The following is a 12,330-nucleotide window of genomic DNA, read 5'->3' as shown; positions in this document are numbered from 1 at the left end:
CAGTGGGAAACTAGTTAAGCAGAAGTACAACATGATAAAGATTAATTTGGTATTCATATATCAGAGGTATTTGGTATTCATATATCATATTCATATATCAGAGAGAGAGAAAGGCTGAAGAAAGAAAGAGTAACTAGTTAGAGGCTTTTGCAACAGTAAAAGGATAATGGTCTGAACTACCATGGTGTCACTAAAAAAAGAAAAGCATAGACAGACACAGAAGAAACACTGAAATGAAAAAGTCTAAAAACTATATAATAAGAGAAAGATGGGAATATATGTTAGAAGAGTAACAGTAACATCAGAGGTATTAAACAGGCGTGACTAGGAACATGATAGTATGACTAACAAAAATAAGGAATGCAGAAGGAAGAGTTTTGGCATTTGCATGAAATGCATGTACGGAGGGTTGGTGGGTAGTGAGTTAGATTTTATATACACTGGATCTGATTGCTGAAAACAGTTGGTTTCATGTGGGACTAAAGCTCAGTGAAGAAACAGACCATTGGCAGCAACATGGGAGATTTAGGAACCACCTCTTGGATGTGACTGCTGGAGCCATAGTCATATTATCGCTAAATGATGTATTTTACAAATCTATTATGTTAGAAGAAAATAAGTTAGAAATATGCAAATAGTTTACCTCATTTGGGCCATATCCACCAGTATCTTATTTGTTGCCAGAATAGCTGGAGGAACATTCATTTTATTGGCATGTTTCTGCCTAGCTTCCACCAATTTGCCATATAATGTAGTCTGAACGAAAAGCAAAGAAACAACATTTGTTTAAATGTACTTAGAAAAATCCAGCCCTTTATTTTTAGAGCTTCAGATATTACATTTCCCCCTTAGGATGAAAAATGAACTGTATCTTAGACTCTTAGCTAAAGAACAATTTTTTAAATACTGGCAAGAGAATTTTAAGCATGCATAGACTCATAACTATCTTCTCAAAAACGAACTGCCGTTTTACAAAAGCCATACCTGAGTCTCCTGCTCTTTGGCTGAAATAACAGGTTCTGAGGACTTGTAATATTTTCCTGGTGATGGCACCATGATGCTAAAACATTTAAAAGAAAAGAAATAATAAAAGCTTTTCTTTCTCCAAGTTCACTTTTTATTTTGCCTCCAGAATGAGAATATCTTTCCAAATCAATATTAACATTTATTTGTCACAATACCAGTAAGGCAACTATTACTTAAATGACAGCCTAGATTTTAAACATTTTGTATCAAATACATTCATTATAGAGGTAAAGTTAAAACTATGATTTGAGTCAATCACAAAATTGGTGCAATTAAGAACAGCATTTGCCTCCTCCTCCTCAATCAAATACTTTGAAAGAAAATACTCCTTATCTATACCAAAGTAAAAGTTTTTCTAACCAAGAATGATACAATCTATAATTCTTCTCGTGATAGCACTATTTTTTGGCTGTTGAAGAACATTAGCATGGAATTAATCAAATTATTCACATTTTTCTTCAGAATCAAACTAAAAAAAAATAAGCCAAAAGGAGTAATTTTGCCTTCGACGCCTCGAAAGAAGAATTTAAAACACCCAATTAGTAATTAACATGGTATGAAAGGCGCAAGACAGCAAACTAGACAGAAAACCAGGTTTTACAAGAGGCAACTTCACGGATAAATTAATTATAAAGAGGAAAAGTTACAAAAATGAAATTGTATAGAATAGCCTATATAAAAGGTGTCAAATTTAAATAAATTTCTGCTTTTGGGGGGGAAAGAGAAGAACATGTTTGATATTTAAGAAATGTTTATAAATTTCCCTGTTTCAAGAATTAAAAATTTACAGTGTAAAGTAAGACTTCATTTTTACAATTATCAGATTTTATCACTAGAATAAAGAGATTTGAACATGAGGAAAGAAAACTCCAGTTCAAAGAATTAGTCATAGCAGGTGACTCAAGACAACTATAAATTTGTTTTAAATAATAAGATATTTACCTTTATCTTAGTATTTATGGAAATCTTTATACTAATGGACTATTTGCAAATTGGTATGTTAAATTATTTCACAAAAAATTTTATTATCATATATACTGGCAAAATTCTGTGTAACATATCCCTGAAGCAGAAAAATATGTGGAAAATGTTTGCTAGAAAATGTTTTGCCTATGAATGCTATTACAAGTGCACAGAAGAAAAGTACAAAATATATAATAAGGGACTTCTTGGTGGTGCAGTGGTTAAGAATCTGCCTGCCAATGCAGGGGACACGGGTTCGAGCCCTGGTTCGGGAAGATCCCACATGCCACGAAGCAACTAAGCCCCTGCACCACAACTACTGAGCCTGTGCTCTAGAGCCCGTGAGCCACAACTACTGAGCCCACGTGCCACAACTACTGAAGCCCACTCGCCTAGAGCCCGTGCTCTGCAACAAGAGAAGCCACCGCAATGAGAAGCCCGTGCACCGCAATGAAGGGTAGCCCCCGCTCGCCGCAACTAGAGAAAGCCCATGTGCAGCAATGAAGACCCAATGCAGCCAAAAATAAATAAGAATAAATAAATTTATTTTAATAAAAAGGAATCTCAGTAAGTCTGGAATAAATTATGATAGAAAAATCATGAAAATCTTTTAAAAAACCCCAAAATATATAATGAATATCATTGAAGAGATAAGTGGAAATCTTGTAACCATGAATCAAGAAAAGATTGCTATACATGATTAAAGAAAGAGAATAAGAACAAATAGTTCTCAGAAATTAAAAATTTGATATCTAAAATTAAAATGTCAACAGATGGGAGGGGATATAAAGTCAAGGAACTCTCCAAGAGAGTAAACAAATAAAAACAGATTGAAAATAGGAGAAAATAAAAATTAATAATAGCTTATTCAGCCATTAAAAACAACAAAATAATGCCATTTGCAGCAACATGGATGGACCTGGAAATTTTCACACTAAGTGAAGTAAGTCAGACAGAGAAAGACCAATAGCATTATGATATCGCTTATAAGTGGAATCTAAAAAAAAAAAAAGTGATACAAATGAACTTGTTTACAAAACAGAAACAGACTCACAGACTTAGAGAATGAATTTATGGTTACCAGGGAGGAAGGGTTGGGGAGAGGGGTAGATTCAGAATTTGGGACTGACATGTACACACTGCTATATTTTAAAAAGATAACCAACGAGGACCTACTATAAAAAAAAATTAGTAATTGGAACACTAAATAAGTAAAGAAAATAAAAAAGAATTATTAACATCAAGGAAAATTAAGAGTGGTGACCATAATAACACAGATTGCCTTAGTGTTATATAATATTTAAGTAGATACAATAATGTAAAAACAAATTATTAATTTGACCAAAAACTGAAATATAATTTTGTTCTAAGGAAGGCGGGGGTGACATTGATGGAGAAGAAATGAAGGGAAGGGGATATGGGAGACAAGCCCTAATTTACCATTATAGGATATCAACAGAAAATTTCTAAAACTGGTAAGTCAAAAAAATAGTAATCTAAGCATGTCACTTAGAAATACGGAGGCAACCTCATACCTGTCAGAATGGCTACCATCAAAGAGTCTACAAATAACAAATGCTGGAGAGGGTGTGGAGAAAAGGGAACCCTCCTACACTGTTGGTGGGAATGTAAATTGAGGCAACCACCATGGACAACAGTATGGAGGTTCCTCAAAAAACTAAAAATAGAGCTACCATACGATCCAGCAATCCACTCCTAGGTACACAGCCAGAAAAAACAAAAACACTAATACAAAAAGATACATGCACCTCAATGTTCACTATTTACAACAGTCAAGATATGGAAGCAACCCAAATGCCCATCAACAGACAAATGGATAAAAAAGATATGGTGTAGATACATACCATGGAATATTACTCAGCCATAAAAAAGAATGAAATTCTGCTATTTACAACAACATGGATGGACCTAGAGAATACTATGCGTAGTGAAATAAGTCAGGAAGAGAAAGGTAAATACTGTATGATATCACTTGTATGTGGAATCTAAAAAATAATACAAATGAATGTATATGCAAAACTCACAGGTTTTGCACCAAAGGGAAGAGGGAAGAGGGGAGGGGCTAATTAGGGGTATGGGATTGAAAGATACAAACTACTATATATAAAATATATAAGCAACAAGGGTGTATTTTATAGTACAAGGAATCGCAGCCATTATCTTGTAATAACTTTTAACGGAGTATAATCTGTAAGAATACTGAATCACCTGAAACTATATTGTAAATCAACTATACTTCAATTTTAAAAAAAAGGAAAGATGAGGTATTGTCAACAATAGCCCTCTTTCTTAGCCTTTTCCCCACTTTTTTTCAGCCTTTCAAGGAGAAATGTACAATAAATATTAATAAAATATATGCTGAAAAGGTGTTTGTTTTTTTGGCCGCACTGCACAGCAGGTGGGATCTTAGCTCCCCCCAGACCAGGGATCGAACCCACGCCTGCTGCATTGGAAGCGCAGAGTCTTAACCACTGGACTGCCAGGGAAGTCCCAAAAAGGTGTTTTTAAAAAAAGAAATGTGGAGGCCAATACCATAGAAACTGGTCAGAAGATCTGAGGGTGATTGCTTCTATAGAACACAACAAAATGGGTTTGAGAAGGGTGTGAACTGGTGTGCTTTGTTATATGCCTTTAAGTCTCAACTGACTTTTAAAAACATTCACATGTATTATTTTGATGAAAATTCAAATGAAATTTAAAATAATAGTTATGGATATGTAAGCATCCTTTTCACTTCTGTACACTAAGCCCATATATTAAAATTAACTTCTGGACCACTCGACAGTTGTCTCAAACTTAGTATGTCTATCACTAAACTAATTTAACCTCATCCCCTAAACATGCAGCCCTTCAAACCTGTCTTCCTCTTACATAGCCCAGTGAAGGAAATGGCAGCACTCACCCACCATCAAAGACAAAAACCCAAGCTTCACAGTCAAGTTCTCCATCTTCCTTAACCTGCCTATCTTTTCAATCACCGAGTCCTAGCAATTCCATCTCCTAAATATCTTACAAATCTCTCTCTCCCCACCCACTGCCACTTCCCTTGACTAATCTACCATAGCCTCTTGCAAACAACACAACAACAGCCTCCCTATTTGTGTCTCTACAACTGTGATCCCCTTGCAGTCCATTCCCTCCACAGACAGAGTCATCTACCACGGGTCGGCATGCTAGGGATGCACAGGCCAAATCTGTCTGTTCTGGTAAGGCTTGTAGTTAAGAATGGCTTCTTCTACATTTTTTAATAGTTAAAAAAATCAAGAGGAAAACATTTTGTGGCATGTGAAAATTATATGAAAATTATATGAAAATTATATGAAAATCAAATTTCAGTGTCCCTAAATAAAGTTTTATTGGAACACAGCCATACTCATTCATTTACATATCATCCATGGCTGCTTTGAGGCCACAACGGCAAAGCTGTGTAGTTGAGACGGAGACCACATGGCCCTCAAAGCCTAAATTATTTCCTATCTGATCCTTCATGTTTGTCAACCCCTGTTCTCAACCATAAATTTGATCATGTCACTGTTCTGCCTAAAACCTTTCCTTAGTGCCCAACTGCTTTTATGATCAAATCGAGTGCTTGAAAGGAACTGGATATTTGAGACCCTGTTCAACTCTCCAGTCTTAAATTTTCCCACTCCCTTGCTTCCCTCTATCAGGGAATTGCTAGCAAACTGCTGAACCCCTCAATCATGTCATACCCTCTCTTGCTTTCAGGTTTTAGTACGTGGACCATTCCTCTGCTTAGAAAACATCCCTTCACTTCACCCAACTGCTACTTAAGCCTCAAGTGTCACTTCCAAAGTTTTTCCAAAGTGTTACAACCCTGGATTGTAATTTTCTGTTCCCTTACGTGTATATCCCACTAGAATATAAACTCTGGGAGGGCCAGTGACTATGTCTCTATTATTCCAGTGCCTAGAATAGTACATGGCACAAAGAAGATGCCACAGGGAATGTTTAAATGAAGAAATGCTTCAGCGTATTGAACAGGTATATTGTTTTGCACACTCCTTAAACCTTTTGTTTACATTAAACACAGTATATATATCCAGACAAAAAGAAATTATTTGGGGTGGAAGACTGGTATTATGGTAAATGTTTCTATCAGATCCAAAGTAGTATTACCTATCTAAGTGAGCAAACCGTTAAAGAACAAACCATTTTCTTTCACCTGCTATGTATGTAAGTGTAGTCCACTTAATCTGTGCATATGTCCTAACAAGTTCTTTAAGTTCTCCATTTTCAGACCTTCTGTAATTCTGTACATTCTCTACACTTTTAAGTCAGAAAGTCATTAAGCTTGAAAGCACAATAGGTGCATTACCTTTATTCTCTACCAACCCCAATATCTACCATTTTATGTTCCCATAAGATCTTTTTTTTTAAATGGAGTGGGAATATATATATTTCATACAAATATTATATAATAATAGTGTTTAGATGCTAGAGGTTGACAAATATTGTTCTGAAAGTCAGCTCTGTTATTAGATGGATGCTCCTAACAAGTTAGTTAATTTCTTAACCTTTAGTCTCTTCAACTGTAAAATGGGGATAAATAATAGTAGCTAACTCATAGGTTACTGTAAGAATTAAATGAGATATTACTTATAAAATGCTTAGCATTTAGCACAGAGTCTGGCAAATAATAATGTCCAGAAGTGTCAGCTATTAAATTAATATTAAAACTATCATTTTATAAGTCTGCTTTAATAATTATAATACTAGAGGCTTATGTTTTAACTTCCTTCTGCCAATGAAATAGCCCAACATCTGACAGACCTTTCTCTCTAGGAAAGAATGAGAAAAAGTGCAAATAAAGTGAGCATAGAAAATAAAAATGTGAATTCTGTACCTTTTTTCAGGAATGTTACTCCCAGAAGAAATTTTATCACGTGCTTTGTAAGAATACATCTTATACAAGCTGGGCTGCTTTTAAACATATAAAGGTCCATTCAAAAAGAAAAAAGAGAGAAGTTTCAAAAAACTTTTTAAAATGAAGAAAATAAGATACAAAATATTACAATGATTTTTCCTTTTACTAACCAACTCATCAAATAAATCATCTGAAAATAAGCTCATGAATTATCAACTTCTAGGGCTCTAAAGGCAGTTAGAAATGCAATGTAATATCCCATTCCTCCCAAATCTATAGAGAATATACGATCAAAAGAATTCTTAGAGACATAGCAAGAGCCAAAGTCACAAAAATGATTCAATTACATTGTGTATACCTTAATAAAGCAGAGAAAGTTCACCAGAAAATTTAATTCAGCACATTTATCCATCACCCCATCACCCTAGTATCCTCATTAGTGGAAGTCAGCCTGTGGATAAGTATTTAATCTGTAATTACCTAAGATCCAAAACAAAGCAAGAAAAGGTGTGTATGTGTATGTGTCTATGTAATTGTAATGAGAACATTTAGGAATCAGGCTTATTTTTCCATCAACTAAAAGTATTATAATATCCAAAAAAAGATATTATAAGAAGTGTTATAATATCCAAGCCAAATGAGTTATAAAAGAGGCTTAAAAGAAAAAAAATAACCATTACTTTCTCAGCTACTTCTGTTCTATTAACCCCAGAAATCATATATTGCATATTTTATTCTGTTCATATCATTTCTCTTTCCACATTTTATATCTTGTTATATATGGCATTTTCCTCTTTGAGTGGAAATAAAACAGAAAAATTTTAAACAGGAGTTGCATCAATAAAGAATGAAATAATAAGAACCATCTCTTTAATAAAAACAAACCTCTGAAGTTAATTCAGTTGGTACTTGATTAGAGGAATGTTGCTCAGTGCCGGAAGATACAGCTTTAGAACTGAAAAATAATAAAATTAAATTATCTCAAATGTTAAAATGTAATTTTCTAATACATGAATCATCACACCTCCACTCTTAGAAAGGCAGATAAGGTTATATTACTCTTTTAGAACTGATGCTTTTTTAAATTGATTTTTCCCCTCCAAAGAGCTTAAGCTCTTCAAAGTCTAGATTTAAAACTCTTTAACGTTTTTTAAGTTTAAAAGTAAAACTGATAATCTAAAGTACAACATAATGGTTATAGTCAATAATACTGTATTATAAACTTCAAAGTTGCTCAGAGACTAGATCTTAATTGTTCTCTACACAAAAAAGAAGTGCTATTCAAGTGATGTGATAAAAGTGTTATCTAACGCTATTGCCATAATCACAATGCAATATATAAATGTATCAAACCAACACTTGTACACTTCAAACTTACACAATGTTAAATGTCAATTATATTTCAATTTAAAAAAAAACTGAAAAATGATCGATAACATGTAAAGGTACTAAAAAGTAGGCAACACGTGTATTCCCTCCCTGTCCTCTATACATAAGAAGGAAATATGGTATATAGAGTCTTCAACATTTACCTCAATGTTGCTTCTTTATTTTATTTATTTATTTATTTTAATAGAAGCATAGTCGATTTACAATATTGTATTAGTTTCAGGTGTACAGCAAAGTTACTTGGTTATACATATATGTATGTATGTATCTATATTCTTTTTTTTCCTGATTCTTTTCCAGTATAGTTTATTACAAGATACTGAATACAGTTCCCTGTGCTATACACTTCTTTAATCAACAGGAGCAGCTTTCTAAGTACTATAGTCATCTACTTCCTATTCACCAAGACAGCGTTCTATGATTTATCATTCTCCCTACTGACTCCCATACCAAACTGACGAAAAGGGGTATGCAAAAATGATTATCTTTACTCATTTTACTTTGTGTGGTACCTGTAAATTGGTACAAAATGAATCATTTAAATAACAGAAAACCCGGAAGTTAAAAAAAAACTGAAAAATGAACCTTGGTAGAAAAAACTCCTTTGGACACAATTCTTCATTAGCTTGAAGGATAAGGCTCTGAGGAGATTCTCTTTGGGCTTTAGCAAGCCAATTTCTTCCCTATTGAACACAAGAAGAATCGTTTAATGCACAGTGAGAAAAGTCAATCAAACAGGCAGACTTCTACATTGTTTACCTTTTCTGTAAGGATGCAAAGCTTTACAAATTTGCTTTGCCCAGAAACTTCTACCAAGAATCCCTCAGTTATGAGCTGATGGGAAAAAACCTTCCACCAATTCTCTGTGTGATCCTTGCCAGTGCCAAAGAAATTGTGACTGCGATATTTATCTTCAAGACGCTGGGAATTCTGAAATTAGGCATAAAATCAATTTCTTAAAATGTTTATTTAATTAAACAGGAGATGTAAAACACGAAATCGTCTATTGATTCTTTGGCTTTAACACTAAATTTCAGCTTTAAAAACCTACGGAATTTTTATACCCCTCCTGCTTGCTCTGATTACTTAAGTCACAAATAAATACACTCAAAATAGTGTTCCTTTTCTGTTTTAAATAATGGCAGGAAATTTCATATATAAATCACATGCATTTCCCAATGCATAGGTTTGGATATATTTGGAATATTTAACCTTTGCTATTTAGACCTTTTATTAACATACTCACATTGTTTGAAAACCGTGATCATAAATCTACAGCTCAAGACTTGAAGCATGGGTGTTAAAGGCAGTGTGACCCATAGCTGGTAACCAGTGAGTGCAGTGCCAAGACTCAGGTTTCCACTGCGTTGTTGTCATTACTGTGCTTTTTGTCCGTGATGTTTCAGCAAAGTTTACTTAATCATTTCTGATTTAGCTGCTTCACTGAGATACATCAGAAAAAGCAGGTGCATGCTAGACAGTTGATGCTTTTGAGATATTCTTCCCTAAGTGACCAGAGGATTCCGATCGGAGACTCTTCATAGCCATCAAGGTCTAGAAATATTGGGGAAGCTAGCCCATCATATGCAATTCTCTTGTCCTCTAATGGAAATGACTCTCCCCACCTTCACTCTCCACAGAGAACTTTTTCTATTCACTTGGCCCTCTGATTACCCCTTTTATAAAATTTTATTTATTTATTTATTTTTGGATGCATTGGGTCTTCGTTGCTGCCCACAGGCTTTCACTAGTTGCGGCGAGCGGGGGCTGCTCTTCGTTGCAGTGCACGGGCTTCTCATTGCGGTGGCTTCTCTTGTTGCCGAGTACAGGCTCTAGGTGGCTTCTCTTGTTGTGGAGCACAGGCTCTAGGCACACGGGCTTCAGTAGCTGTGGCACGCGGGCTCAGTAGTCGTGGCTCGTGGTCTCTAGAGCGTAGGCTCGGTAGTTGTGGCGCACGGGCTTAGCTGCTCTGAGGCATGTGGGATCTTCCCAGACCAGGGCTCGAACCCATGTCCCCTGCATTGGCAGGCAGATTCTTAACCACTGTGTCACCAGGGAAGTCCCTGATTACCTCCTTCATCCATCCTACACATCTAAATACTACTTTTAAATGTGTATGGTACTATATAAACATAGGGCTCTCTGGAGAATTGCTTCTATCTAATGTATTTGCGGTGAATACAGCAGATTGTAATTCGAGGGTCATTCTGCCCTTCCTCCACTGTGACTTCTACCACAGAATCTGGGAAGTTACAAACACTATTTCTCAAACTTTCTTTCAACTAGGCTTCTGGATGTGATTTAAGTTCCACTAAACAAAGGTATTTTTGCATGACATCTACACGCAGGAAGTGAGGCAAAGGGGTCTACTTTGCTATATTTGCAGGTATGCATGACTGTGGAGGGGTTTGCTTTTTATGAGAAAGTGTTAGCAAAGAACCTAGCATACAGCTTCTAGCTTCCTAAGTAACAGGAGACATTCATTTTGTTGATACAGATTATAGAAGGCAGCTCCCAGATCAAGCAGAAGTAGAACCTTCCTGATTGTTACAGCTCCCTATTCAGCGCGGTTTGGGGTCAGGCACTGACAGATAACTTCTTAACCACAGAAGAGGCAACTGCTTCCATGGAAGATTATTTTGCAGTATAATCTTATCAACAATACTCTAAGCCACTTAACACCCAGTAATAAATACTTTTCTGTTTAAATTCGCTAGACTGATCATGTGCTTCATAACAAATACTGTATTTTAGGTTATATTCATGTTTCAAAAACATTCACTCCTTGAGTATGTCAAGAAGTTCCTGTATTCTAAAATTTTTAATATGAAATGCAATCTAAAATTTGAGAAATAGGTACATCCTGTCACTCAACATTTTTATATTTCATCTACACTCTAATGATGGTTTAACAATCAGTGCATATTCAAATCCAGGGATCAAAATGGAAAGAATATACAGAATGAGTTCCAGCAGACATAACTCAAGCACTAGAAGCCTCACTATATTACAAATGTATTGGTTTTGTTCAACTGATGAAAACGTTACGGTTACAAGTTTATCATTTTGGAATGTTAAAAATGTGAATACAAGTGAAATAACCGAAAAGGACTGATCCCTCACATAAAGAAATCTAGGCTGAAATTAGATTAGATTAGGAAAGTTCCCATCAGAGACACATCAGTGCCCAGATACACTGAGCTTTTTTAAAACACAGGCTTCTTATAGGTTTAATTAACAGGGTCTGTAACGTGCATTCTAAAAATTGAAATTGAAATTGAATTTTGTATTAAAATAGCTAAGTAATAAAGCTTTAGTATCATGGTGATTATATTTACAAAAATTGTACTAGAACAAGATTCAGAGAAACAGAAACACCCATGTACAACGTAGCACCTTTTTCCACAACAACCTCTACTACCTATACTAACTGACTTTGGTTTGATTTGTGTAGAATGTTTAAAATCAAACATCACAGAATTTCAGATCTGGAAGGAACATTGGAGCTCATTGATCTATCTAGTCATTTTTACTCAGATACAATCAGAGGCTCAAAGATGTTAAGTGGTAGCCTAAGGTCATAGAGGTAAGACTAGGACACAGTCCTCCAGACCACTACACCAGGGATATATATACACACAGACACAGAGACACCAATATACATACATATACATATATACTGATTGTAGTTAGTGCAACTAGACCACCTGGGTTCAAGTCACAGCTCCAGTACTTACTAGCTTTTGAATTTTGGGCAAGTCAGTTACTTAACTTACCTGTGTTTCTATTTCCTCAGCTGCTATACAAGTATAATAATACTTCTTATCCTTTAACTTAGCCTGCCTTCCTTAACATAGAAGCAAAAGCCCTGACTCAGTATTAAGTCAGTTTTCCCAGAACATTTGTAATGGCATTCTACACCTGCTGGGGGCTTACCTTTATAGTAGGAGAATCTATTGCTTGCAAACTAATAACACCAAAGATATTAAGTTGCGTAACTAGTACTTATTAGCAATCTGGACACTAGAAATTATTCCTCTAGCCTT

General features: G+C 35.2%; 1 protein-coding gene across 11 annotated transcripts in view; it reads right to left on the bottom strand.

Moving 5' to 3' along the window:
* WRN (WRN RecQ like helicase) overlaps nt 1-12,330 on the bottom strand; it is a 138,206-nt gene that overhangs the window by 15,468 nt on the left and 110,408 nt on the right. For 8 of the 11 annotated variants that reach the window (XM_082863822.1, XM_082863829.1, XM_082863821.1 and 5 more), the window contains 6 exons: nt 9,044-9,214; nt 8,870-8,967; nt 7,781-7,850; nt 6,875-6,951; nt 985-1,060; nt 644-756 (listed from right to left, as the gene is read on the bottom strand). In XM_082863822.1, the coding sequence (XP_082719948.1) occupies nt 644-756; nt 985-1,060; nt 6,875-6,951; nt 7,781-7,850; nt 8,870-8,967; nt 9,044-9,214 (605 nt within the window). The remainder of the gene's footprint in view (nt 1-643; nt 757-984; nt 1,061-6,874; nt 6,952-7,780; nt 7,851-8,869; nt 8,968-9,043; nt 9,215-12,330) is intronic. The other 3 variants (XM_082863826.1, XM_082863831.1, XM_082863823.1) reach the window with 1 other exon arrangement.

Source organism: Leucopleurus acutus, assembly GCF_964270905.1.
Source record: "Leucopleurus acutus genome assembly, chromosome: 21".
Lineage (NCBI taxonomy): Eukaryota > Metazoa > Chordata > Mammalia > Artiodactyla > Delphinidae > Leucopleurus > Leucopleurus acutus.
Note: the sequence above shows the minus strand (reverse complement) of the source record. Positions and strands in the feature narration are given on the sequence as shown.